Genomic DNA, 27,663 nt, shown 5'->3' on the forward strand with positions numbered 1-27,663 from the left:
ATGTGCTGTACTGGTGTTCCATACAGACATGGGTCACTGGAGCAACTGAGATGTAACTCTCCTCTTGTCTTGCTGTTAGGTCCTGGGATCTGCCATCAAGGCTACTCTAATATGTTGTAGATATCTATAAATTAATTTTTAAAATTTCACTCTTTGGGGGCTAGAGAGATGGCTCAGCTGTTAAGAGCACTGACTGCTCTTCCAAAGGTCCTGAGTTCAAATCCCAGCAACCACATGGTGGCTCACAACCATCTGTAACAAGATCTTATGCCATCTCCTGGAGTGTCTGAAGATAGCTACAGTGTAACTTACATATAATAAGTAAATAAATAAATCTTTTTTAAAAATTCACTCTTATTTTTTGAGAGGGTATTTGTGGTTTAGCTACATTTTTATGGATAAGTTAAATTCTATAATTTGCCATTTTACAGTGAATGATAATGATGATAATAATATCAATAATCCTCCCTTCTGTTGTGTTGTAATGTAAACAATAGGATGTTTCTAGGACTGGTTTTCTGGAATGTAAGTTGTATTCAATATGGTATTTGTTTTGTCTTCTTTTCGATGTGGCTATAGTAAAGTATTATTGAGATTAATGAATAGATCCTGTCATGATTGCTTTGATACAATCCCAGCACTCAGGAGACAAAGAAAGGTAGATTTCTGTGCATCTGAGGTCAGGCTCAGTACACAGGAAGACCTGGTTTGGTTTGGTTTAGTATGCTTTTATGTTGAGGTTTACAATACATAGCAACAGACCAAAACTCAACACCTTTAAAGGGAAATGTACTAGGTTTCAAATAAGTGAGGAAGTTCAAGAGGACACTGTGAAGGATTACTGGGGAATCAGAGTTTATTTAAAGATTCATATTGACATAAACAGACAGAGATAGAGAAGACACATCATAGGTTGTAGTTCCCAGAGGAGTTGAGGCCACAGCACCAGAGAAGATTGAATGAAGGGATCTTGGCAGGGCATCAGGGTCCCTGTGACAGAAAAGCAAGACCTTTTCTACCTTTTAGCATGGGTTGGCAGTGGTGGAGAATTCACAGCAAGAGCCCGCAGCCAGGCTCTTTAATGTCCAGGAAAGATGCAGAACAGCCAGGTGACACAGGACAGGTCACCCTTTCATGGAGACTCACTTAGGCCTGTGTGGATCCTGCAAGACAGCTGCTGAGGACTCAGTCCCCTTAGAGCAGCTGTCTCTGTGAAAAATGCAAAAGAGAGGACTTACAGGGCAGCAAGTACAATTCAGATGCTGCATCATATGCTGGCAGAGGATGCAGCAGCCCATTCAAAACTGCGGTCATGCTTTGTTTGAAGAATGAGAATACCTGGAGTATAAACTCACAAGTGTTTTTACTTTTATAAAATTATAAGTCTACATTTATACTTAAGATAAAAATGTTCAAATTAATAGATCTTCAAAATTCTTTTTGTTTAATATTTCCTCTCAAATCGTGTTCCATGGGAATCCCTTTCCTCTGTTAGAAATAAATGTCAATGTGTATTGCACACAGTTAGAATCACACGCATGGTAGCACTGCTCACTGAAAGTGTGGCCAGTGCTGTGCTCACCTGGTCACCTTCATCCTTTTCACTGTGGTCAGAGGGTAATGGCAGACTAAATGTAAAGTCTAATCTTTGCAGAGTTGGGAGTGTGGCATTAGGGAGTGGAATTCTGCCTACAGAGAACATTCATGCAGAGCTAGATCATAGTCTGGATATTTAATAGTTTTAATTCCCAAACAGGCCTTAGGAAGAAACAGAGAAAGCCTTAAGTAAAATGTAGAAAAGACAGAGACTTGGTAGCTCATGCCTCTCATTCCTGAACTCAAGAGTTTGACGAAGGAGTATTCCCAGGAATTAGAAACTATCCTAAACACTCTAAACACTTAGTGAGTTCTAGCCCAGGCTTGAATATACAGTAAATCCCTGCCTCAAAAGAAATGTTAGAGGGTTTTTCATAACTATTAACATTTCAGAAGAATGGGAACATCAAAGCATTGTTTGTAAGCAATTGTGTCCACAGCAAGAACAACAGTGAGGCTTATGACCTCATCAAGATATGAAATTTAGCTAAGTGTATAGCTATGGATAGAGCACTAGCCCAGCATCCACAAGGACCATGGTTCAATCACTGAAGTCAAAGGCCAAACTAAACAACAACTGCAAATGTCCATGATCCCAGCACTGGGAAGGCTAAGGGAGCTAGAGCTCAGTTAGGGTCAGGCTATCTGAAAGGAAGAAGAGTATAAGACAGTTATAAGTATGTGAAATAAATTCAAACTACAGAGTTATGTCTGCTGTCACTCATCATTTCATATTTCAGTAGATCTGAGAATGTAGGGAAATAATTAGAGAGGCAAACAGGAAAGGGGATGAGACAGGTGATGGTGGCTTCTCCAACGTTCCCTCACACAGCTGACTTTCTTTAATTAATTTGTTATTTATTTATTTATTTATTCCTCTCTTTCTTTCTCCCTTCCTTTTGCCTTTGGAAAGCTTCATGTGTTTCCCATGCCATCCTGATATAAGTCAACATGGCTGAGGATGGCTTTGAGCTCCTGATCCTCATGCAGCCAGCTGTAAGGCAGTGGCATCCTGTGCCATTTCGAATAACAATGGCCCCAGAGGCTAAGATTTTTTGGATACTTGGTTCTCAGTTATCAGGACATTGTTCAAGAAAGATCAGGAGTGTGGCATTCTTGGAGAAGGTATGGCATGGGTGCAAGCTTTCAGAATTCAGTAGATTCCGACCACCACCACCATTCTCTCTCTGCCTCAGGTTTCTCTCAAGATTGTGTTTCCAGTTGTGACTTCTCACTTCCTGCTCCAGTACCGCGTTTCCCTGCCTGTTATCAGGCTCTCCACTGTGGTGGTCATGAACTCTAACCCATAGGAACTGTGACTGCCAAATTAAACACTCTCCTTGTATCTTGTCCTAGTCATGGTATTTTTCAGAGCAGTAGAAGAGTAAGGAAGACAGACCGAAGGGGCCACTACAGCTGGATTTGTACACTTGGGAGGACCATCCCAGTGCTCCATGCTTCATAGGCAAGCACTAAGTCAACTGAACCTCATTCCCAGCTCTACAGATTTTCCCCTTCTAATTCCGGTAGTGCTGAGTCACTATATAGGTGTTCAATACACCTCTAAGCCAAATAGGAACCTCCAAGACATTCTGGTGAGGGACTCCTAGAAGGGAGGAAATGAATGGGTGGATCAGATCAGCACTGGGAAAGGACTAAGTCTGTTCAGCCACACAATACATAATCTGGCGGAGACCATGGGGCAGCTGGAGAGCCCTCTGCAGCTAATTACTCTCTGCTGTGAGGGTGGTGAGGTGTTTCTGCCAGTCTCTGCACATAACTCCTCCCCAGTCTCCAGAGCCAGCCAATGCTGATATGAAGGTAACTTCCTCAGTCAGTGGGGCCCTGCAGGCTTATGCAAAGGATTCTCATTGGTCTGTGGAGTTGTGGTTACTGTTTCATTTCCAGTGCTCAAACTTTCATTTCTCTAGCTTCGAGTCTGAAATACCTTGAAGTTCTGGATTGGTGAGTTAATTCTCCCTGGTTTACAACTTTCTGGCGTCTGAAAACGGGCTGAGCAATTTTAGGGGGCAGACTTTTGAAGACTTTGAAAGGAGAACATTGCTTTTGCTTTGGTGAGTTTATCCTGTAAAAGCCGGGCGTGGGGAGGGGGCTGCTGGCCTCTGGCTGAAAATGCAAATGGGGGAGCTTTAGGGAGGTGCCTCCTCAAAAACAACAACAAAAACCCACCACTACCACCAACAAAAAAACTACTTTAAAGATGTCTTTTGTCCAGATTTAGTCTCCCCCTTCCGTTTCACAATCTGTAATTTTGAATTGTACCTTGTCGACGAGATCCAGAACTTTGTTGTCTATGACATTCTCTTTCCAGGCAGCAAAACTGGATCAGAATCTCTGCTTTTTAATGCGTTTTTGTGTGATAAAGTGTTATTTCCGCATACTCTAGGGCTGTGGTTCTTTACCGGATCGGACCCCTTTCAATGACCTTTCACAGGAGTTGCACTTTAGATATCTCCCATATCATATATTTATATTATGATTCACAACAGTATAAAAATATAGTTAACAGGTAGCATAGACCACAGTTTTATGGTTGGAGTCAATACAACACGAGGAAGTTTTCTAAAGAGTTGCAGCATTAGGAAAGTTGCAAAATGCTCCTCTAAGAGACCCAAGAGTTTCTCTCAGTTTAGTACCAGAGACTGAGAGCCTGTTATTTAGTCACCGACCCTGTTTGACAGTCCCAAGCCTGGGAATAACTTCAGCTATTTCCTTCCCCTTCAGATATTTTCTCCATACCAATATAGACTTCAGCCCAGCTTGAGATTCCAGATACACAGGAGGCAAAAGGATTATAAATTGATAGCCATTATGAGCTACTCAATAGGACACATTCATAGAATATTTTTTTAAAAGACATCTGTGACTTAGTTCAGTGATAGGGTACTTTTCAAGCTTTGGGTTCAGTTCCCATGCAGAGGGGAAGGGGTATTTGAAGATGGAAAAACTAGTATGAGCATGCTCCAATGAAACATCTGAAGATTTCCCCCAAAGTGGCAGCTTTTGTAAGGTTTCTTGGAGAGAGGATACATTTTATGATGCCCAAGCTGTTCTCCAGCTCTTCCCACAGCCCAACCCCCAAGTCTCTGTAGTGTCAGGAGCACATGACTGCCACAGCCTCTTTCTACCTTTAAAGAATGAAAATTAAATTTTTGATTGATGTTAAAAGTGTCAAATAAAAAAAAAAGCTTGAGAGAGCCATGGGAGAAACCAGTGTGATCAGGGATATCATGGCTTTGCTCTAGCTAATCTAGGCACCCAGAAGATGTCAACAAACCTTCTCCTGTCAAGGTTGATTTTGTGGGTTTCGCTTTCTTAACAACTGGTTCTAGTCCCTGTTCATAAGCCAGTGCTTTCATTCTTGAATTTGCTCGAGTTATTCTCTTCTCTTCTCTCTCCTCTCTTCTCTCTCCTCTCTTCTCCTCTCCTCTCCTCTTCTCTCCTCTCCTCTCCTCTCCTCTCCTCTCCTCTCCTCTCCTCTCCTCTCTTCTCCTCTCCTCTCCTCTCCTCTCGCCTCTCGCCTCTCGCCTCTCGCCTCTCGCCTCTCGCCTCTCTCTCTCTCTCTCTCTCTCTCTCTCTCTCTCTCTCTCTCTCTCTCTCTCTCTCTCAAGTTAGTGTGGCTATAAATCTGTTGCCTTTATTTCCTTACCTATTGTCTTAAAGACAAGAACTTGGAGCAGCTGAGCACATGATTTTAATTCCAGTACTCAGAAGTCTGAGACAAGAGGAACCGTGTGAGTTCTAGGCCAACCTGGTCTACATAGAGAGCTCCAAGACAACCAGGGCTACATAGTAAAACCCTGCTCCCAAAATGAGAGAGGGGGTCGGGGAGGGAGAGGAGAGAGAGAGACAGAGAAGGACAGAGACAGAGACAGAGACAGAGACAAAGAATAACAGCTCAGATTATTCATTACATTTTCCTTGGGTTTTTCTCATCAGCTTTCTCTTCCCATCTGATAAATTTTGGCTTAGTTATATTTTGTCTCCTTGCCTGAGGCCAAGTATTAAGTTATTTACTTGAGATAATGTTTCTTTGTTTAATGTAGTCCCTGCAGGCTTCCCTCTTAGACTATCTAGACTGCTGAATTTGCTGAGATGTGTGCTTCCTTCTTAGACTGTCTGGAGCATAGAGTGAAATGCTGGAGTGTGTGCATCCATTGTCATTTCATTTTTCAAAACCCTCCCTTTGATTTCTTCCTTGCTCATTGGTTTAGAGAATGGTGTATAATTTTCATATTTGTAAATTTTTTCCAAATCTCTCTTTTGGTGATTTCTAATTTCATAGCATTGTGGTTACAAAAGAAGTTTCATATCATTTCACTCTTGATACATTATTAAAACCTCTTTTGTGGCCCTTCAGATGATCCTTCCAGAACAATGCTTTCCATGTGTATGCAGCTGTCATTGGTGGGAGTTTCCTGTGGTAGTTCAAGACCAGTACCTTAATGATATCCTCTCCACTTTCTTCTCTGTTTCATCTTCTTGTGGGAAACTCATATACTGATTTTCTAAATAGTGCCCCATAAATCATCATCTTTGTTCCTGTCATGACCTCTGTCTTTGACATGATACCGTAGCAGTGATGGTATTCATTTATTTATCTCCTTATTTTTAAAAACATTTTACATTTTTTAATTATATTTTTCCCCTTCCCCAGCTACTTATTACTCACCCAATATCATGCCTTCTCTCTTAAAGTTTAAAAATCAGGTTTCTCCAGTGGTGTGTTGCTGGGTATATCAATGACCCTCCAGGGCAAGCTCCATGCCCAGGAGTATTTGGTCAACACAAGTGGATTCCATGTTTGTTTGTTTGTTTGTTTGTAGGGTATTGTAGGGTATTTGTTTTTGTCTTACTGTTTGTTTTTGTTGTTGTTGTTTGGTTGATTGGGTTTGTATGATTCTTTTAAGTGAGCTGATTTCAAGTTGATAGACTTTTTGCTTGATCCTGTCTCCTATTGTTTGAATCTCTCTATGGCAGGATCTGTTGCACTCATTTGCGCTATTAAGCTCCAGAATTTCAGTGTTCTTACCTATTGCATTACTGATTTTTGTGTTTTTTCTCACTAATTCTTATTTTTGGAATACAATCAATGATTTCTATTCTTTGGAGTCAGTTACTAGAGTATGATAATAGTCTTTTAATAAAATGATGTTTCTCTCTTTTTGGTGTGTGTGTGTGTGTGTCCCTGTGTTAATGCTTGCATCATTATGGAACAACTATCTCCTCTAAAGTTTTCAAGGTAGATTCTAGGTGGAAGGACTAATATATTCCATATAAGGGTGGCACTTAATTAGGTATGATGGCTCTGATTCTAGCTAGGTACAGCAGTAGAGTCTTCATACAGTTATGTGAGCAGGACTGAGTACTTACCAAGTCTGATTGTGTCTGTGGCCTGATGTGAAGTCATTTATGGCAATGTCAGTATCCATGCAGGTCATTAGCATCATCAGTAGTAAGGATTTTGGGGAGCTTGATAGTTTGCCTTTCCCCAAAGTATGAGGCCAGTGGTATGTTCTCAGAGGATCTGTGGTGTCAGGAGCATGTGAAATGAACCACTGTGGCATTTGGAAACTGCTCAGTGAGTTCCTCACCACCAAGCTTCTGATAGATGGAGATTACCACAAAACATGACCTGAGACCCTCACACACACCATAGCAACTCAGGTCCAAGGAGAAGGAATGTAGTAGCTACGTATGGCCCTGACTCTGTAGCAGGGCAGGGCAGAACACCATCATATGTTCAGGAATGAAAAAGAGCTCTATATAAATGACAAGTGAACTGAAAAGGAAGCCAGGGAAACAAAACCCTTCATAATAGCCTCAAATAATATAAACTATCTTGGGATAATTCTAACCAAGGAAGTGAAAGACTTGTATGATAAAAACTTCAAGTCTTTGAAGAAACTGAAAAAGGTATCACAAGATGAAAAGATCTTCCATGCATAGGGATTTGTAGGATGAACTAGTAAAAATTGTCATCCTATCAAAAGCAATCTACAGATTCAACTCAGTCCTCATCAAAATGCCAATGCAGTTCTCTACAGACTTTGAAAAGACAATTTTCAACTTTATATGGAAAAATAGAAGGAAAAAAGACCCAGAATATCTAAAACAATGCTGAACAATAAAAGAACTGCTGGAAGTATCACCATCTCTGATTTCAAGTTGTATTATAGAGCTATAGAAATTTAAAAAGAAATCCATTGCTGGTTGGTGTTGGCGCACGCCTTTAATCTCAGAAGTTGGGAGGCAGAGGCAGGCGGATTTCTGAGTTCGAGGCCAGCCTGATCTACAAAGTGAGATTCAGGACAGCCAGTAGGGCTATACAGAGAAACCCTGTCTCGAAAAATCAAAAAAACAAAAAAAAGAAAAAAGAAAGATAGATAGAAAGAAAGAAAGAAAGAAAGAAAGAAAGAAAGGAAGGAAGGAAGGAAGGAAGGAAGGAAGGAAGGAAGGAAGGAAGGAAGGAAGAAAGACCGTAATCAGTGGAACTGAATTGAAGACCCAGACATATACTCACACACCTATGGACACCTAATAAATGGATCCAATATAATCCTCAGCATAAAATTAGATATACCTAACCTGAAAGATGAGAAAATGGGGACTAGCTTTGAATACATTGACACTGGAGATCAATTTCTGAATAGAACAAGGATAGTATAGGCACTGAGAGCAACAGTTTAATAAACAGGAGCTATCTCATGAAACTAAAAACTTTCTCTTAGGCAGAGGGCACCACCAATTGGACAAAACATGGGAAAAGATTTTACTTACACCATATCTGATAGAGGTTTAATAAAGAACTCAAAAAAATAGATATCAAAAAACCAAAAAAATTAACAATATAATTAAAAGTATAATCTAATTAAAAACGGGCACAGATCTAAACAGAGAATTCTCAATAGAAAAATCTCTAATAGCTGAGAAACAGTTAAAGAAATGTTCAACATTCTTAGCCATCAGGAAAATGCAAACTAGAAAGACTTTGAGATTCCATCTTATACCTGTCAGAATAGTTAAGATCAATAACAAAAGTGATAGCTCATATTGGTGAAGATGTCAAGCAAGAGAAAAATTCCCCTCATTGATGGTGTTGGTTTAAACTTATACAACCACTATGGAAATCAATTTGGCTGTTCCTCACAAAATTGGGAATTGATCTACCTCAAGACCCAGCTATACCACTCTTGGACATGTACCCAAAGAAAGCTCCACCATACCACAAGGACATTTGCACAACTATGTATAGTGCAGCTTTATTTATAATAACCAGAAACTGGAAACAACCTAGATGTCATAAAGTGTGGCACATTTATACAATCCAGTATTACTTGGGTGTTTGAAAAATGGCATCATGAAATTTGTAGACAGATTGATGCAGTTAGAAGAAAAACCTTCCTGGGTGAGGTAACACAGACCTAGAAAGACAAATACGGTGTGTATTCACTTATATGTGGATATTACGTGTTAAGTTAATGATAATTGAACTATAATCCAGAGACCCAGAAAGGTTAGATACAGAGAAGAGCTCTAGGGGGTAAGCGTGTATATCCCTGGGAAGGGGAAATAAAATAGAATTTGCTCGTGGACAGGGGGCTGGTAGGGATAGAAGTAGGAAGGATGAGGTTAGGGGAAAGGGATGGAGGAAGAGAATGCAGGGAGAGTCAATTGAATTAGAGGGCATTTGCGGGGTGATGTGGAAACTTCCTGGAATCTATGAGGATGACCCTAGTGACAACTCAGTAATAGAGGAAGGATACAGAGTCTGAACTGGCCATCTTTTGTAGTCAGGCAGGTTCACCTGGTGGACTGGATTTCATTCAGTTGAGTTGTTGACCAGCAGGGTTCTGGGAGATTCCCTAAAAAGCCCAGGCTGATGCTAGGACAGAGGGTTGTTTTCCACGAAGAGACATCAAAGGCCCCATTGCCAAAAACAACATCCATACAGCTCACTGAAAGTAGAGTAGTCCCCACCACCAGCCCTGGCAGTGGGCAAAGAGACACCATGTTGGTGGTGTTGGTTCTTACATCAGTCACTCTGTCAGGGGCAGAGCAGATGGCAGTCATTTATTTGTTCATATTAGCTTGAAACCTGGCTTGGTGGCCAAAGTGGTTTTAAACCTGTCACATAAAATAATCAAATCAAATCAAATCAAATCAAATCAAATCAAATCCAAGCAGTATAGCATGGGAGGAGGAAGGCATAGACTTGTGCTTACCCATGCCACAAGTCCAAACACCTACACTTCTCCCCAAAGTACAGGCAGGCCATAGACACACAGAGTCCAAACTACCACCACTCAATGGAGTAATAGAAAAGGAAGACAGAGACCTATGGACCACTGGGCCACCCACAGACCTACCTTTCAGTGCATGGCACATGTGTGCCATAGACACCCACTTGCCACCACACTTGCTCTCCCACTGCGGTCAGACAAGGCAGCCCAGTGTGTAGAACAACAGCTTTTAGATAGCCCCCATTCCAGTTGTTCAGGAACCACATGAAGGTCAAGCTGCACATCTGTTATATATGAGCGAGGAGGCATAGGTTCCAGCCAGTGTATATTCTTTAGTTGGTGGATAAGACTCAGCCCAAGGTTCCAGTTTAGTTGACTCTGTTGGTATTTCTGTGGAGTTCCTATCCTCTTCAGGGCTGGCATTCCTTCCTCCTATTCTTCCATAAGAGTCCCCAAGCTCCATCCACTGTTTGGCTGTGGGTGTCTGGACCTATCTGAGTCAGCTACTGGGTGGAGCCTCTCAGTAAACATCATGCTCCTATTGCTTTTAATATTCTTTGTTCTGTAGATTTTGTGTTTTGATTATTATGTGCCAGGAGGATTTTGTTTTCTGGTCCAATCTAGTTGGTATGCTGTAAACTTCTTGTATGTTTATAGGCATCTCTTTCTTTAGGTTTGGAAAGTTTTCTTCTATGATTTTGTTGATTGCTATTATTCTTAGGCTAGGTCTTTATATGGTTTCCCAGATTTCCTGGATGTTTTATGTCAGGAATGTTTTAGCTTTAACATTTTCTTTGACTGAGATATCAATTTCTTCTCTTGTATCTTCTACATCTGAGTTTCTTTCTTCCATCACCTGTATTCTGTTGGTGAAGCTTGCATCTGTTGTTACCGTTCTCTTTCCCAGGTTTGCCATCTTTAGGATTTCCTCAGTTTTTATTTTCATTATTACTTCCATTTTGACTTTCAGGTCTTGCACAGTTGTATTTATTTTCTTCACCTGTTTAATTGTATTTTCCTGTATGTTTTTAAGAGATTTTTTGTTTCCTTTTAAAAGACTTCTATCCGGCTGGGCAATGGTGGTGCATGGCTTTAATCCCAGCACTTGGGAGGCAGAGGCAGGAGGATTTCTAAGATTGAAGTCTACAGAGTGCGTTCCATTATAGGCAGGACTACCAGAGAAACCATCTGGAACAAACAAACAAACAAACAAACAAACAAAAAACCACCTCTGATTGTATGTTCCTGTATTTCTTTAAGGGATTTATCCATTTCCTCTTTAAAGGCTTCTATCATCTTTATAAGATTGAATTGAGACTCATTTTCTTCTGTTTCAGATGTGTTAGGATATCCAGGGTCTGCTGTAGTGGGTAGCTGTGCTTTGGAGGTATCATATTGCCCTAGCTCGTATTGATTGTGTCTTTTTGGAGGGCCTTTAGGCATCTGGATGGTTCCTGGGTGTTCTTGTTGTAGTAGGTATTGGGAGCAGGGATCAACCTCAATGATCCTGGTGTGGCACGCCTCTGGTGGATATACTTGGGTCATATGGTTGCAGACCTGCAGTTCTGTATAGTTCAGGAGTATCAAGTCCAATGTAGGTGGGCTGAGAGTGGACAGGAGAATGGAGATCTCCCTGGGCTAACAGGCTGCTTAGGGCAGCTTGGCTTGGCCCAGAAGCCTCAAGAGAACAGGGAAGATGAGTGGGGGAAGGGAAGCTTACCTGTATGGTTTGGGAGTCTCATGAAGGTGGAGAAGAAGCCATCAAATGGACTGATGTTCCATTTCTTACTTGCCCCCCTTTCACCATCCCAATCACATAGGAACCTGAGCAGAAGTGTGAGGAGTCGGGACAGTCATACACAGGATCACAGCAACTATGGCTTCACAATTCATGATGAAGTTAACGGAGGAGGTGACCTGTCCTGTCTGTCTGAACCTGATGGTGAAACCTGTGAGTGCAGATTGTGGTCACACCTTCTGCCAAGGCTGCATGAAGGTGTACTTTGAATCTATCAAATGCGATAAGAAAGTGCTCATTTGCCCTGTGTGCCGACTTACTTACCAGTTTAGCAATCTGAGGCCTAATCGACATGTGGCCAACATAGTAGAGAGGCTCAAAGAGTTCAAGCCCAGCCCGGAAGAGGAGCAAAAAGTGTTTAACTGTGCAAGACATGGAGAGAAACTCCAGCTCTTCTGTAGGAAGGACATGATGGCCATCTGCTGGCTTTGTGAGCGATCTCAGGAGCACTGTGGTCACAAAACAGCTCTCATTGAAGAGGTGGCCCAGGAGTATAAGGTAAGGTAAGGGTTGGAGGGTGGGAGACATAGCAGGAAACAGTACCAGGTGGAAAATCTCTACTTCCTGTGATCATTCAGTTACCTGATCATCATGGAATCCAGACCTGGAATTTCATTCTATCCTGTTACCTTCTGAGGCCTGAAAGAATGAACTATCCATTGAGATTAATCCTAAGAGAAACTACCAGGGGCGACAAACTCTAGAACAAGAGCAAGTGTTTTTAGTTTGTTGTGTACTGTTGAGATTTTATGTCCAAGAAAAGCTCTGATTATTCTTTAGGTGTCAAAGTAAATAAGATGAGGGTTGGGAGCAATGCCTTAATGGCTTGTTGCCAAGTATAACAGCCTGAGTCTGAACTCAGAAACCAGACCACTGAAGGAGAGAACTGATGGCTGCAAGTTGCAAATTATTCTCTGATATCTACATACCTGGCATGGCTTGAGACCACCTTTTTGAAAGAAGATGGGGAATCCTTTTCTGAGTAGATGGCTATTCCCTATTATTTTCTTCCTACTCCTAGATTCTAGTTGCCATTCCCTGTAATCTTCCCAGACCAAGTTGATTTTGACCCTGTTTGCCTTCTTTTCAAAAGTTTCTTATCTATTTATTCATAATAGATTAAAACTATATGTGTATATAATTGTTATGTAAAGAATTCATATCTCAGTCCTTTAAAAGAAAGGTAGAAATCCTTAGCTTTCTATCTTTCCAGAAGGTTTTGGCCTTTGGATAGAACAACAGTCCTACTAAGCACACAGCTTGACTCTGCTACAATTCCTTTCTTACAGGAGCAGCTGCAGGTAGTTCTGCAAAGGCTGATGGCAGATAAGAAAGAATTTGAAAACTGGAAAGATGAACTTCAGAAGGATAGAACTTACTGGGAGGCAAGTGGGGACCCTTCCTAAGGGTGTCAGCCTGATGCCCGGGATGGCCCTGGGCAAGAAGCTCCTGGGGTCTTTACTTCCTGGGAGTTGATGAGGCCAAGAAACCTTGATACTCCTCCCTACTGGTTCCCTGGCTGGAGATGCATAGTCAGTGTATCACACCTGAGCTGGGCTCTGTGAGGAGCTGGCACCATGGAGGATGATTGGTCAGAATGGATACTGGGTCATTTTTATGGTGCCTTCTGAAACTGACTCTACAGAAGAAGATACTTGGGAATGGGTGGGTCATGGATATGTAATCAGTGTTTAACTTCTGCCAGGGAGTTAAAAGCAGAATGTAATGGCACGTATGATGGCATATGCCTTTAATCCCAGCAGCTGGGAGGCAGAAACAGATATCTGTAAGATAAAGACTGCTCTTGTGTACATAGCAGTAGTACACATAGTAGTAGCAAGTACTAGGTCAACTATAGCTACAAGGTAAAACCTGGTATAGATAGGGAGGTAGGTAGGTAGGTAGGTAGGTAGGTAGGTAGGTAGAAAAGAAGGAAGGAAGGAAGGAAGGAAGGAAGGAAGGAAGGAAGGAAGGAAGGAATAGAAAGATGACTCAATAGTTAAGAGTACTTCTTGCTCTTGCAGAGGAGTTGAATTTGGGTCCCTACATCCACATGGTAGCTCATAACTATCCATAATTCTACTTCTGAAGGTCTCAGTATCCTCTCCTGACACACATGATACAAACAGGTAAAACAAAGAGAGAGGGAGAGGGAGAGAGAGAGAAAGAGAGAGAGAAGCAGAGTGGAGAGAGGAGAGAGGGAGAGAATAAGAATAAATACATTTTTAAATGAATATATTGTTAAAGTGCTTTTTATCAAAAATATTTTAAATATTTATTTATTATTTGAAGCATATGTGTGTCTGGTTCCCATGGAAGTCAGAAGAGGACATCAGATCTCTTAGAATTAGAGTTAGAGGTTGCTGTGAGTCACCATGTGGGTGCTGGGAATTGAACTTCAGACCTCCAGAAGAGTAGCCAGTGCTCTTAACTTCTGAACTATCTTTCCAACAATAAAGTATTTTTTAAAAGTAGAATGAGGAATATTACAGGCAGAAACAACTGTCTTAGATAGCTGTACGAAAGTTGATCATAGCTTGGTGTTCCATTTTAGTTTAGGTGGTCTTAGGAAAGCTGACCAGAGGTCTGTGTGTTGGAATGTCATTAACAGACACTAAAAGGCTATACAAGTCTCCCTAAGAGTTCCTTCCTTTTCCCTATCTCCATTCCCATACAAGGCTGGGAGATGGTGGAGCATGCTTTCAATCTCAGTACTCTGGAGGCAGATGCAGGGGGATCTATAGAGTGGGTTCCAGGACAGGCAGGGCTACCCAGAAAAACCCTGTCTGGAAAAAAAAACCAAACAAATGCAAAAACAAAACAAAAACAATAATTCACACGCTGCAAGTTTTGACAAACTTAATGGTTCTCCCTTTTCTTATCTCTGAAGAATCAAATACAGAAAGATGTGGAGAATGTTCAGTCAGAGTTTAAACGAGTGAGGGATATCATGGACTCTGAGGAGAAGAATGAATTGCAGAAGCTGATGCAAGAGAAGGAAAACATTATGAACAACCTGGCAGAGTCTGAAAATGAGCATGCTCAGCAGAGCAAGTTGCTAGAAGACTTCATCTCAGATGTGGAACATCAGTTACAGAGCTCAGACATAGAAATACTGCAGGTAAGGCTGCAGGAGGTCCCAGGGTCCGAGAGTCTGAAGGCATGGAAGCCATTGCCCTTCCTCTCTGCTGCTGTGGTCTTGCTGGTGATGACAGTGAGCTCTTCCTGAGCTCTTTGCTGACTCAGTTTCAGAGTCTGGAGGGATCACTGCATGCACAAATAACAAGGAGTGGAATTTTATTTTTATGAATTTGTACAGAACAGCACAAAAGTTAAATCTTGGAGGAGATCTATTGAATCCATGGGCATTTATGACACCTGCTCTCTACAGAGCTCTGTGTGATTCAAGTACCTTTTACTAATTCCAGTTAGTCACTGCCAAACAAAGGAACTACTAACTAAGAGATGTTTATGTTGTACATCATAGAATAATCTAAGGCTTTCTTCATCTTCAGTAGCTCAGTAATTAAGAGCACTGGCTGCTCTTCCAGAATGCCTGGGTTCAATTCCCAGTACCCACATTGCAACTCAAAGTAACTCCAGTGCTAGGGAATCCAACACCCTCTCCTTATTAAAGCTATTAAATGCTACAACTAAGAGGTAAAATAGTGGACTCGAGGGATGGCTCAGTGGTTAAGAACACAGTCTGCTCTTCCAGAGGACCTGAGTTCAATTCCCAACAACCACATGGTGGCTCTCATGCATTTATACTGGGATCTGATGCTTCATCTGACTTGCAGGTGTACATGCTGATAGAGAACTCATATACATAAAATAAATAAATCTTTAAAAAAAAGAAAAGGAAGTAAAATAGTAAGTCTAGAGCGATGGAGCAGCCATTAAGGACACTAGGGTTCTGTTCCCAAAACCCACAGTGATTCACAGCCATCTTTAGTTCCATGAGATATGACACTCTCTAACTTCTTTGGGCACAGACATACATGTGGTACACGGATCATACATGCAGGCAAAATACACATAAAATAAAATTAGCTATAAAAGAAATCTAAAAATGAAATTTAAGAAGTTGTCTTAGGGTTTTACTGTTGTGAACAGGCACCAGTACACTCTTATAAGGACATTTAATTGTGGCTGGCTTATAAGTTCAGAGGCTCAGTCCATTATCATCAAGGGAGGAGCAGGGCAGCATTAAAGCAGGTATAGTGCAGGAGGAACTGAGAGTTCTACATTTTCATCTGAAGGCTGCTAGGAGAAGACTGGCTTCCAGGCAGCTAGACCAAGGGTCTTAAAGCCCATGCCCACAGTGAGAGACCTACAAGGCCACCCCTATTCCAACAAGACCACGCCTCCTAAAAGTGCCACTTCCTGCGCCAAGCATATACAAACCATCACAGAAGTTTTAAAAGGAGACATAATAATGAGAGAGAGAAAAAAATGTAGGGCTAAGAAGGGAAGTCCATGAGATATGTGTGAAAAGTCTTGTAAAGAATGTGTTTAAGTAGACTGTGTAGAAAGTCAGCCATCTCAAAGCCTAACTGAAGAAGTCACAGACAGAAACAAAACTGAAGTGAGGCATATGTAAGAACCACACTCACTGCCCTGACTTCCAACTGACTCTCTTTTCCTGCACTGCTCTTAAAGAGCCTCCCTTTCCTGTCTGCTCTCATGAGAGTTAGGCATATCTTATTTCTGACTCATTCCAACAAATCTTTCTCTGATTCATCACTTTGTCTGCCCCTCAATTAGATGTCATTGTTTGCTGCCTCAATAAACTCATTTACAGACAATCCTTGTCTTGCAGGAAATAGCTCCTTGTGTATTGTCATGACTTTTCTTTCACAGAATTTCAGTTGTGAGGATTATCACCTCCCCCCCCCAACCCCTTTATCTTTGAGAAGTCTTAATTCCTGTTTTCTCTGTTTCTATCTAGGGTGGGGAGAACATCATAAAACGGTATGTATGGGTTCCAGTCTTTCTATGTGGTAAGAATGATTTAGTGTTCAAGTCGAACATAATTTTTCCCAGGTTGGGGCAATTAGGTGAAGTGCTGAGTTTCTGATCAAAAAGCAATATTACAACTATTGAGAATAGATTAGCTGGGCGTGGTGGCGCACGCCTTTAATCCCAGCACTCGGGAGGCAGAGGCAGGCAGATTTCTGAGTTCGAGGACAGCCTGGTCTACAAAGTGAGTTCCAGGACAGCCAGGGCTATACAGAGAAACCCTGTCTCGAAAAAAAAAAGAAAAAAAAAAAAAGAGAATAGATTAGATTCTATGGTAGAGAGGTGGGTTGTGGGGAATTGAAGAGTTTCGCTCAATAATTGGATTAGGGATTAAAAAATTAGGGTACTCTTTACTCCATTGTAGTTCACCCTGTGTGCTTGCATGTGGCTGTGGATCTAAATTTAATAGGTCCTTGTTTTTGGTAGATAGGATGTGTCTTGTATGTCTGCAATATACCCGGAATTTTCCATTGGGAAAATTCCTATATGTTCACACTATTTTCTTCTGGGGAAGAAGACATTCAATCGTTCTCTGTTGTTATAGTTAGATTTACAAAAACAGCCTTGACTCTGCACGTAATGCTTTTTATGCAGGTTTGATCAACTATCCTTTTCTTTCCCATACTCTATGGGAGTGTGGGTAGAGGGTAGGTATCCTGTGTCCATAGGGCACACCTAGCTGGCAATCAGGATTTTCCTGAAGCACTGGGATTATATTAGTCTTAGTTTGTTGTCCTCATCTTTTCCTACTGTTTTGAATTTCTTCAAGAGAACCTGAAAAATCAGATGTTATTTGTGAGTCTCCATATTGGCTAAGCATTTTGAAGACATTGGATCTATTTCTCACAGTTAACATTCATGGGAATATTTTTCACACACTTTTTTCAGGCATTAATTTTGGTTTGTTTTAAGATTTATTACTTTATCATCTCTTGTAAGCTCAAGCAGTCAGAGTGGAAGAAAAATAACTGTTTAATTTTAGAAGGCAAGAACCATGGTTCTGAGAACGTAAGACCTTCCCAACACTTCATTGAAAGTAATTTGAAGGAGACATGATTGTACTCATGTGATTGCCATCTCTCTACCTCTTCAGCTTCCTCCAAAGAGCTCAAGGTCATCTGTGGGTGGAAAGCAGAGGAAGTCTGTGGTAGTTGGGGGTCACTGGGAGGGATTTCAGGTCAATTGCTTTTTATCCCTAGGAGTCATACTTTTTCTATGATGAAGCCCAAAACCATCCCCAGGGCACAAAGAAGAATGTTCCGAGCCCCTGACCTGCAAGGCATGCTGCAAGTGCTGCAAGGTGAGGAGAGCTATGTTCCGTGATTTGGCTGCAGGATTCTAGTGGTTTCTAGATATGGACAAGGAAGAGTAGCCTCCAGCTACTGGTGATTTAACCATCTCAGATGGAAAATGACTGTTCATCTTTAAAGGACCCTGTTAGGGTTTCTAACTCTTCCCCTGATCCACAGAAGAAAAGGACTTTACAGTGCCTTTGCATGCATTTAATATTGTAAATTTTTACCCCATTTCCGAGGGCACAGAGGTTCAATGCTACTGGGGTAAGGAAAAATTGCAGCATTGTAAGTTACCCACTTTTCACTGCCTTGCAGAGCTTATGTTTCTGTTAGGCCTCATGTTGCTTCTTCCAAAGTATGTAATTCCCCTTGCAATGTTCTGCCTCTCCAGTGACTTCTGCACAAAGTTCTCTCCAGTGCCTGTACACTTTCTTCTTAGTCTTCTATTAATAACTAAGAGGAGGGGTCACGGGGAGCTCTTGAGATTCCAGACCTGTTTACAAGGTATATCACAGATGCAGAGCAGAAGGAAACAGAAAGTGCTTGCCCCAGCAAAAGAAGGGGCTTCTCCACAAAAAAAAAAAAAAAAAAAAAAAAAAAAAAAAAAAAAAAAGACCTTCCTGCTCAATTTTCAAGTAGATTCCTCAAGAACTTTTTCTCAACATCAGATCACAGCGGTTTGTGATCTGTGAGCAAATAAGCCTTTCCTAAGTGTCACTGACTGATGTCTCTCCTTTTAGGGTCTCCCTCCCTCCACCCTGGACAAACTTTCGCACAAACCTTTGGACCCTCACCTCCTGCTGGGAAGAGGAGATCGGTCCTCCAGACAGAAGCTGTGAAGAAAAGCCAGGGACTGGTTTTAGCCAGCCAACCCAACCAGCAACCCCTCCCTTTCTGGCTGAGGAGGAAAGAGGAGGAAACTTTTGAGTCCTAAGTACTGGCAAAACTCTAGGCCACCTGTAGATGGCGATGCAGGGACTCTGGTGATCCAAGGAAGAACTGAAGACTTGACCTAGAGGTGAAGTTTTCAGGGGCCAGGAAGAGCTTTTTGGTGGCCATAGCTAAAGGGCTATCACTTACATCAGGTGGGTAAAGACCAAGTTAAGGGAAGATTCCACTCAGCATGAAGGCAGCCACGAACTCAAAAGAAATAGGAGAAACTTTAATTAACGCGTGACCCGAAAATAAAACAAATGGCCCAGCAAGCTATGCAGTGTCTTACAATCTTTTTCAGGCCAGACAGCAGCGGTATTTTTATCTAGTCACCATCTGAGGGTGGTCTCTGAGTTCCTTAAAGATTAAAGGCGTTCAGTTAGGGGAACAAGAACACAGGAATACATGGGAACACATTAAAAGAAAAAATTACTGTCCTTTGTTTAATTTGTGAATAACAATAGCCCTTTGGTTATGAAAATAGAATCTGCAGCCCTGCCCTGACCTTTGTCCACTTTGACCTTCTCAAGTGTCTCCACCCCCATTCCCTCCCAGGTTAGCATATTTACATTCCTTTTAGGTGGCACTCAGCAGTTAACCTAGCTACAGCCAGGTAGGTCTGGCTTGCTATAAAAGGGACTGTTTGTCCCCTCCTTGTTTTCTCTGAGCCCTTTCTCCTTCCCCCTGCCCCCTCTCCACATTTTCCCTGCTGGTAGCGCTCTCTCTCTCTCTCTCTCTCTCTCTCTCTCTCTCTCTCTCTCTTCTCTCTTCCTACCCCCCCCCCGCCCCCAATTATCAAGCCTACCCAATAAACAAGAAAGGGAAAACATGCCTGGAGCAGGAAATGATGCCAGTGAAGTTGTAAGGGTCCATGATTCAAAAAATAATGACACCCAGACTCAACTGGTATGCAAATGCAAAGAGCAATTTCTGCAGAACTCCAGCAAGCTGGGGTCTCCCATTACCAAGATAGAGACACCCAAGTGAGCTTTCTGGTCTGATTTAAGGCTCATTAGGGAATTCTGAGGTAGGGACCTCTATGTTAATATATTGGGTCCATCTCTATGGACATTCTATTACAGGGTGTGAGGGCAGGAAACTTGCTGGGGAGGTCTGGGAAATTGTTACTGAGGTAGTAACTGTGGAAGTCTGGGAACTGCTGAACGACCAACTGGCCTTGTTCAGGCCAGGTGGTTGGGACATTCCATTAATTGGGCTTGAAGGCTGGAGCCTAGGATTTTTTTCTATTGGTAATTGAGTTGCCTGGACTGGCTCAGTTCTTAGGCCTAGTCTCCTTAACTACCAATTTGAAGTCTGTCATGAAATCAGCCTAGCTTTCTCTCTCAAAGTCACAGACCTTAAAGGAGAACCTACAACCACGACTTTATTAAACCAGCTCAAATCCTGAAACAATCAAAACATTAGTTTTTATATCCACAGATAAGTGTATTCCTCACTGTATGTGAGGGGTGCTGTAAAGAACCACCAAAAAGCAAAGGTTGGTGTATATATGTGTGTGTGTGTATGTATATATACATGTATATATATATATATATATATATATATATATATATATATATATGTATATATGTGTGTGTATACAATATAATGTACAATATAATGATATACAATATAATATATAGTACATAAATATAATATACAGTATATACAATATACTATATGTTGTATGGTAAGGACCCCCTTTCCGGGACCCCCACTCTACTCTCGGGAGTGAGAGATCACCCAAAGAAACACGAGAATCCATTGCTGTAATCACATGAGGCAGTTTAATGTCACGGAACTCCAGAACAACATGCATCTCACACAGGAGATACTGATGTCAGCCACGAGGCTTGAAAGCTAGAGGTTTTTATGGGGTGAGGGGCTTAGGTGTGTGGAATTCAGCATAGTGACACACTATTGGCTTATTCAAACATTACCAGAAAGATTACATGTCAGCAAAAGGGCATCAGGACTTTGTTCCTGTGGGCTAGGGGCTTACTTTGTTCACATAGCAATCAGTTGATGTATGACTTTACCCGGTGTCAAGGGGCAGTAGACAGAGGGGAGGTTCTAGCCAGGTGGTGTTGACTCAGAGAAGATAACCCTGCTTGTGTCCTTGCATTTTCTCATCTTTACAGTCAAGCTGTTCATAGGAATATCTTAACAACAGCCCTGTCTGTTCTGCTTTGTTCTCTGCCCAAGGCCACAGGCTCATAGACAACTCTTACAAAATCTCATTTTCCTTCAGTATTAAATATAAAATATATTATATATACATATATATATACATATATGTGTGTGTGTGTATATATATATATATATATATATATATATATATATATATATGTATTAGTTAGGGTTTTACTGCTGTGAACAGACACCATGACCAAGGCAAGTCTTATAAAAAACAACATTTAATTGGGGCTGGCTTACAGGTTCAGAGGTTCAGTCCATTATCTTCAAGGTGGGAGAATGGCAGTATCCAGGCAGGCATGGCGCAGGAGGAGCTGAGAGTTCTATGTCTTCATCCAAAGGCTGCTAGTGGAAGACTGACTTCCAGGCAACTAGGGTGAGGATCTTATACCCACACCCACAGTGACACACCCATTCCAACCAGGTCACACCTATTCCAACAAGGCCACACCTTCAGATGATGCCACTCCCTGGTCCAAGGATATACAAACCATCACAATATATATATATGAGAGAGAACATCCAGATGCATCTCTAAGAACCCAGAGCAGAAACAGACTGGACATGTCCAAGTCTGTCTTGGACAATAAGAAGAATAGTGAGAATAGTAGGGGAGAATAGTGGATATGGCAAGATATATAGTGGTGGAGAAGGAATCTTATCTTTATATAGAAAACAAAGGGGTATCTGAGGAGGTGGAGGTCTGGGGAGTTGAGAAGAGCCCTCAGGCTAGCTTGCAGGCTTTGGAATGTATAAAGGGTACTTGTGAATAGGGGTTGTAGGACCATGGAGGCTGGCATAGGCTTTGATATGCAGCCACGGGTATAGGTCCTTTCTGTCAGAGGCAGGGGAAATAATAGTTCTTTTCAGAAATTAAGTTAGAAATGCTGGCTTTTATTTAACCAACAGAAATCCTTCTATAGTTTAGCTTGAATTGGGCTAAGACTGTCATTTTTGGATATATGAATCGCATGAGACCTAACACACCCCTCATCAAGAAAACTTCTCTTTGTAACAGACTGAGACCCTAACAGAAAACCAGAATCAGTCAAAAGGCAGACTTGTGGAGTACAGTCCCAACTGGTGCATCTACCAAATACATCTACCAAAAATCTGCGCCTAAGGCTCAGGGAACATAGCTGAAGAGGGGGCAGAAAGACTGTGAGAGCCAGAGGATGAAGGAGTTTGCTGTGGGACTGTTGTCTCCCAGCAATATCAGAAGCTATGCCCATAGACTCTCACCATCATGACTGCTTAAACATGAGGTGAAGAAGGAAGAAACACACACACACACAAACAAAAAACAAAAACAAAAAAGGGTGGTGATGTGGGGCTTTATATAAGAAATTTACTTCAGGCTCAGAGACAGCAAGGGAGGAAAAGAAACACCATGATACTCATTCTGGCAGACTTCTGAGAATTATCATGCAGAAGATTTAAAGTAGCCTTGATGCTGATGCAAAGGGGATAGGCAAGAGTTTATTCGGGAGCCAATTATGAGTGACCTTGGCCTAAGAACATCAATGTTGGTTACCCCAAAATCTGTATTTTAATGTGGCAGCAGTTTGAAAAGGTTCTCATAGTAACAGCAAAAGGGAAAATAAGTCAATACATTTTCAAATACATTGTTGGAAACAGGGAGGCGGATTAATCAGAGGGGAATTCTCTGCTACTGGCCTCAGATGCTACCTGATGACACTGTTATCCTTTGTTAGAAGACCAGTGCTTGTTTGCACTTTCCAAATTATTTATGTAAATGAGCACAGAGACTTGTGCAGAGGAGGCAGTACAGGGCTACTAACGGGGCTAAAGACTTCCCAAACCATTTGACTGAACTTTGCAGTGTTCCAATATTGCAGTTTCTGATGGGGAAAATGGGACATGGAAATGTTTTTCTTCTAGGAAGCAGTTTATTGTGCCTGCATGGAGGCTCTGTACATTAGTGTTCAAAGGCCAAATTAAATGCGATGGGGCTACTGTTTGTCTGCAAGTTTAGCTTCTGGGTCTCCCATATATGGTGACATAAAATGTGACTGGGTATCCTAAACTATCAGGTCATGGTACCAAGGATGTGAAGAGAAGAGGGCTGCCTAGGGAACATGCCAAGGCTCAAAACATGTTGACTAAACCACAGAGACAGCTCTCAGTTCTCTTTTTCTTTGGCCTCTAGAAATCCCCACTAACTGCTTCAACAAACTTGCAGCACTGACATGGTAATCAATCAGCCTTGCAAAGGTTCAACTGTTGGTATAGCTTCTTTCTAACTTTTATTGACAATGACTAATACAGCAAAGACTAGAATGAAAAAGTGTAAAAAAAAAAAAAACAGTTGTGGAGTGGTAGCAGAGAGATGAGGGTTCTAAGAAAGAAGAGGAGTAGATACTGAGCATGCAGTAACAGGAATGGAAACTACCTCTAATGTGCTCATCAGTGGTGCTGCCTAGCTTAACTGACAAACAGAACTTGTACCTATCAGTATCATGTCCCAAATCTTAGTAACATCTTAGTTGGGCATGTCCAAAGTGGAGTCTGAACTTGAAGAGATGGCAACTAAAATTCTTCAATGTCAAATGCAAAAGATAAAAAAAGAGAGAGAGAGAGAGAAAGCATATCTATGAACCAGACAATGCTAGAGGCTACATGCACCATTGGAATACAGGAATTGTTGGAACCTGGGAATTACCACACAAACCACCCGGACACTAATCTCAATCAAATAGGGATGGTTTATTGAACATCACACCCCAAAGACTGATCAATCAGGGACAAGATTCAGGCTCAGGAGCTGAACCATGACTTTGAGTTAAGACCCTACAGGGTTTTAAAGTCTAAAATCTATAAGCATCTGTGCCAAATTATTCTACCAATCAGGATTTAGGGATAGGGGACTTCATTAGGAACAGATCTTTGTTGTGTGCACTTATCCCATTCCCATTGGTTAGAGTTTTCAACTGTGGCAGGGGACTTGCCTTGTCCAACATGTATGTCTTAACTTGTCCATCATGATGAGACTTACCATGTCTAAAAGGCATGTCTTATCTCACCAATCAGGATCTCAGTTACCCATGTACATGTCTCTTCCTGCCCAGTAGGATGTCAGTTCCCAGGGAAGACTTAGGAACTTAAACTTTACTTGACCCCTACTGAAAACAGAAGTCTTATTCCAAACAGTTTCTTATATTGGTGCAGGTGTCCCTCCTATGTTGGTATCCATCTCAAGAGCAGCTCATAAGAGCAAATGCCATAAATTTAGGCTTCTACACAGGTGCAGGAAGTGCTGCTGGGTGGCTGGTTTGGGTTCAAGCTTATTGTGGGTAACTATATAAAGTAGTTCTACTGACTTCTATTATGATTGCTTTCCAAGGGCACAGAACATAATTGAATGTGCAATCAACTTGAACATGAGAAAATTTCCTAGTAACAGCAGAAACAACATATCAGGAAGTTTCCTTATAATAGCAGCAGCACAAAATGGGCAGTTAGCCAGACAACAGTTACTTAGGCCTTAACATTGCATATAGGCCTTAATATATTTCCTAGACCTGAACAAGAATAAAGATAAAGATGGTCAAAAGGAGGAGGAGAAATGGCTAAAATAATAAGCCAAGAATTTTATAAAACTTAATGTCAGGCACTAGATCTGAAGTCCACGAAGTGTAACAACACCTAGCTAAATTCATTTTTATTTTATTTTTTATTTATTTTTTTAAAAGATTTATTTTATTTATATGAGTATCCCATCCCGCGGGATTCAGTTATTCGTGTGCGAGGCGGACCGCAAACCAGGAAGAAAATGAGAGGAAGGGAAGAAGAAGCAGAGACCAAGAAGGGTTCCTATCAAGGTCTTCGTCTACTAGGCTGAGACGATTGGTTTTGAAGCATACATCGTGCGGGAATAGGGAATTTAGCAAAGAACAAAAAAGTGGGCATCTGCTGACATGAGGGCCGAAGTCAGGCTCCAGGCAGCGGGTACTCTGCATCTTATCTCCGGAACATAGATCCTCCTTGACAACCTTTGGGTGTCAGGCTGGGTTCAGGTGTAACTCATATCCTTAGAAGTTATGGGAGTTCAGGAAGAGATAAGGAAGAGGGTACTATAATTCAGCTTTTACAGCCTCAGGTGCCAGGAAGGGAAAAGGGAAGAGGGAGTGACAACTGGCTCCTAGCACAAGGCCATTTGGCCTGTCAGGATGGGAGATTGTGAAGGGCTCGCTTTCTCATGGTATGGTCTCTGACATATGAGTATACCATAGCTGTCTTCAGACACACCAAAAGAAGGCATTACATTACATCTGAGATCCAATTACAGATAGTTGTAAGCTACTATGTGGTTGCTGGCAATTGAACTCAGGACCTTTGGAAGAACAGTCAATGCTCTTAACCTCTGAGCCATCTCTCCAGCCCCTAAATTCATTTTTAAAAAAACAAGGCCCATTGGACTTGCAAACTTTATAAGCCCCAGTACAGGGGAATGCCAGGGCCAAAAAGTGGGAGTGGGTGGGTAGGGGAGTGGGAAGGTAGGTATGGGGGACTTTTGGGATAGCATTGGAAATGTAAACGAGGAAAATACCTAATTAAAAAAAATAATCGTGTTGTCAGAGAAGACAATATCTAATTAGCTGGTGCAAGTAATTGAATACAGGGCCCTGTGCATGGTAAGTCTCACCCTTTGAGTTCCTCCTGAGACTTTTTTTTGTTGTTTGTTTGTTTGTTTGTTTGTTTTTTGGTTTTTTCAAGACAGGGTTTTTCTGTATAGCCTTGGCTGTCCTGGAACTCACTCTGTAGACCAGCCTGCCTCTGCCTCCCAAGTGCTGGGATTAAAGGCATGCGCTACCCTGCCCGGCTCTGAGACTAATTTTTAATCATTTAGCATGTCAGTAAACTAAAATGAGAAGCTTTTACTGTTAGTAGGATAATAAATATTTTGGTTTAAAATTAAGATTTTTTTTTTAATCTTTCAATCTTATATTTAAGTGCACTGACTTGAGGATGATTTAAATTTTTTAAAAGCAGCCTCATATTTTCTTTATTTACATTTCAAATGTTATTCCCCTTTCCTTGTGTCCCCTCCGAAAACCCCAAATCCCCTCCCCTCTCCTCCTGCTCTTCAACCCATCCACTCCAGCTTCTTGGCCCTGACATCCCCCTACACTAGGGCATAGAACCTTCACAGGACCAAGGGCCTCTCCTCCCATTGATGACCAACTAGGCCATCATCTGCTACATATGCAGCTGGAGCCATGAGTCCCAACATGTGTACTTTGGTTGGTGGTTTAGTCCCTGGTAGGTCTGGAAATACTGGATGGTTCATATTGTTGTTCCTCCTACGTGGTTGCAAACCCCTTCAGCTCCTTGGGTACTTTCTCTAGCTCCTTCATTGTGAACCCTGTGCTCAGTTCAATGGATGATTATGAGCATCCACTTCTGTATTTGTCAGGCACTAACACAGCCTCTCAGGAGACAGCTATATCAGGCTTCTGCCAGCAAGCACTTGTTGGCATCAATAGTGTCTTGGTTTGGTGATTGTATATGGGATGGATCTCCAGGTGGGGCAGTTTCTGGATGGTCCTCCTTCAGTCTCTGCTCCATACTTTGTCTCTGTAACTCCTTCAGTGGGTATTTTGTCCCCCCCCCAAATTAAGATTTCTTTACATTGAATTATTTTATTGTTGAGGCTCCTTTTAACATAATTATAGCCATGTGTATTCAATCTCCATTTTGCTCATAAGGTGCAATTAAGTTCAGGTTCTCAGACTCTACTTCCCAGAAGTAATTTTCCATAGCTGACACTAAAGAATGTTACTAATAAGCCTGAAAAGATATGGTTGAATTACTTGTACCCTGTTATCTCAATGTTCTGAAATTCCCCTGTTCCCTACGTGCCCACCACCCCTTACTTCACTTAGGACCAATCAGCTTAGGTTGGCTGATAATACTTTGTCTAGTTAGCGAAAAAAATGTTGTACCACTTCACTGCTTGCCTCCGAAGTTTTGAGCCTACTTTTCATATAAAAAGCTTACCCCAAGAACAGTCTGGTGCCACAATTAAGTTTTTTTCTTCTTGTTGTCCTAGATGTCCCAAATTATGGTGCACATTCAATAAACTATTCTTGCTTAACTAAGATTGGTCTAAGTATGCTTTGTGTGACAATTCCCAGACCCCCAACATTCATGGTTTAGCAAAAAAATGTAATTGCCACAAATTAAAATGAAGTAACTCTTCTTCAAATAATACACACGTAATATGGTTTTTTTTTAATTATTTAAAAGTATTTATTATTGAGAAAGGGTCTTACTATGTAACCTGTGGCTGGCTTGTAATTTCTTATACAGACCAAGCTGGTGTTGGATCCAGAGATCTGTTTGCCTCCCAAGTGCTGGAATTAAAATCAAGGGGCTTTTATTTTTATAAATGTGTGTGTTTGTGTGTAGGCAAGTACATGAGAATGCAGTGTCTAGGGAGGCTGGTGGAAAGTGCCAAGTCCCCTGGGACCAGTAACAGGGGATTGTGGTGTTGCAGGATATTTGATCACATTGTGAACCCCAAATTGTGAACTGG

General features: G+C 41.5%; 1 protein-coding gene across 3 annotated transcripts; it reads left to right on the forward strand.

Moving 5' to 3' along the window:
• Positions 1-3,498: 3,498 nt before the first annotated feature.
• Positions 3,499-19,284, forward strand: LOC147002908 (tripartite motif-containing protein 12A). Of its 3 annotated transcripts, none has more exons than XM_085841449.1 (7): positions 3,499-3,561; positions 11,681-12,156; positions 12,948-13,043; positions 14,549-14,779; positions 16,610-16,632; positions 17,880-17,980; positions 18,716-19,284. In XM_085841449.1, the coding sequence occupies exons 2-7, from the start codon at positions 11,737-11,739 to the stop codon at positions 18,907-18,909; spliced, it is 1,065 nt and encodes a 354-aa protein (XP_085697575.1). In that variant the 5' UTR covers positions 3,499-3,561; positions 11,681-11,736; the 3' UTR covers positions 18,910-19,284. The 3 variants fall into 3 exon arrangements, with proteins under 3 accessions (XP_085697575.1, XP_085697574.1, XP_085697576.1); XM_085841448.1 differs by having other exon boundaries at positions 3,534-3,671; positions 18,716-19,283; XM_085841450.1 differs by lacking the exons at positions 16,610-16,632; positions 17,880-17,980; positions 18,716-19,284 and having other exon boundaries at positions 3,534-3,671; positions 14,549-15,393.
• Positions 19,285-27,663: the final 8,379 nt, after the last annotated feature.

The sequence above is a fragment of the Mus caroli genome, unplaced genomic scaffold (assembly GCF_978045245.1).
Source record: "Mus caroli unplaced genomic scaffold, Mus_caroli_1 scaffold_8, whole genome shotgun sequence".
In the NCBI taxonomy this organism is placed as follows: domain Eukaryota; kingdom Metazoa; phylum Chordata; class Mammalia; order Rodentia; family Muridae; genus Mus; species Mus caroli.

Bases quoted from the DNA above. Each gene is read 5' to 3' on its own strand.
- LOC147002908 (XM_085841449.1), top strand. From the start codon at position 11,737: ATGGCTTCACAATTCATGATGAAGTTAACGGAGGAGGTGACCTGTCCT. The intron at 12,157-12,947 runs GTAAGGTAAGGG...CCTTTCTTACAG, and splicing joins AGGTGGCCCAGGAGTATAAG to GAGCAGCTGCAGGTAGTTCT. The intron at 14,780-16,609 runs GTAAGGCTGCAG...GTTTCTATCTAG, and splicing joins CAGACATAGAAATACTGCAG to GGTGGGGAGAACATCATAAA.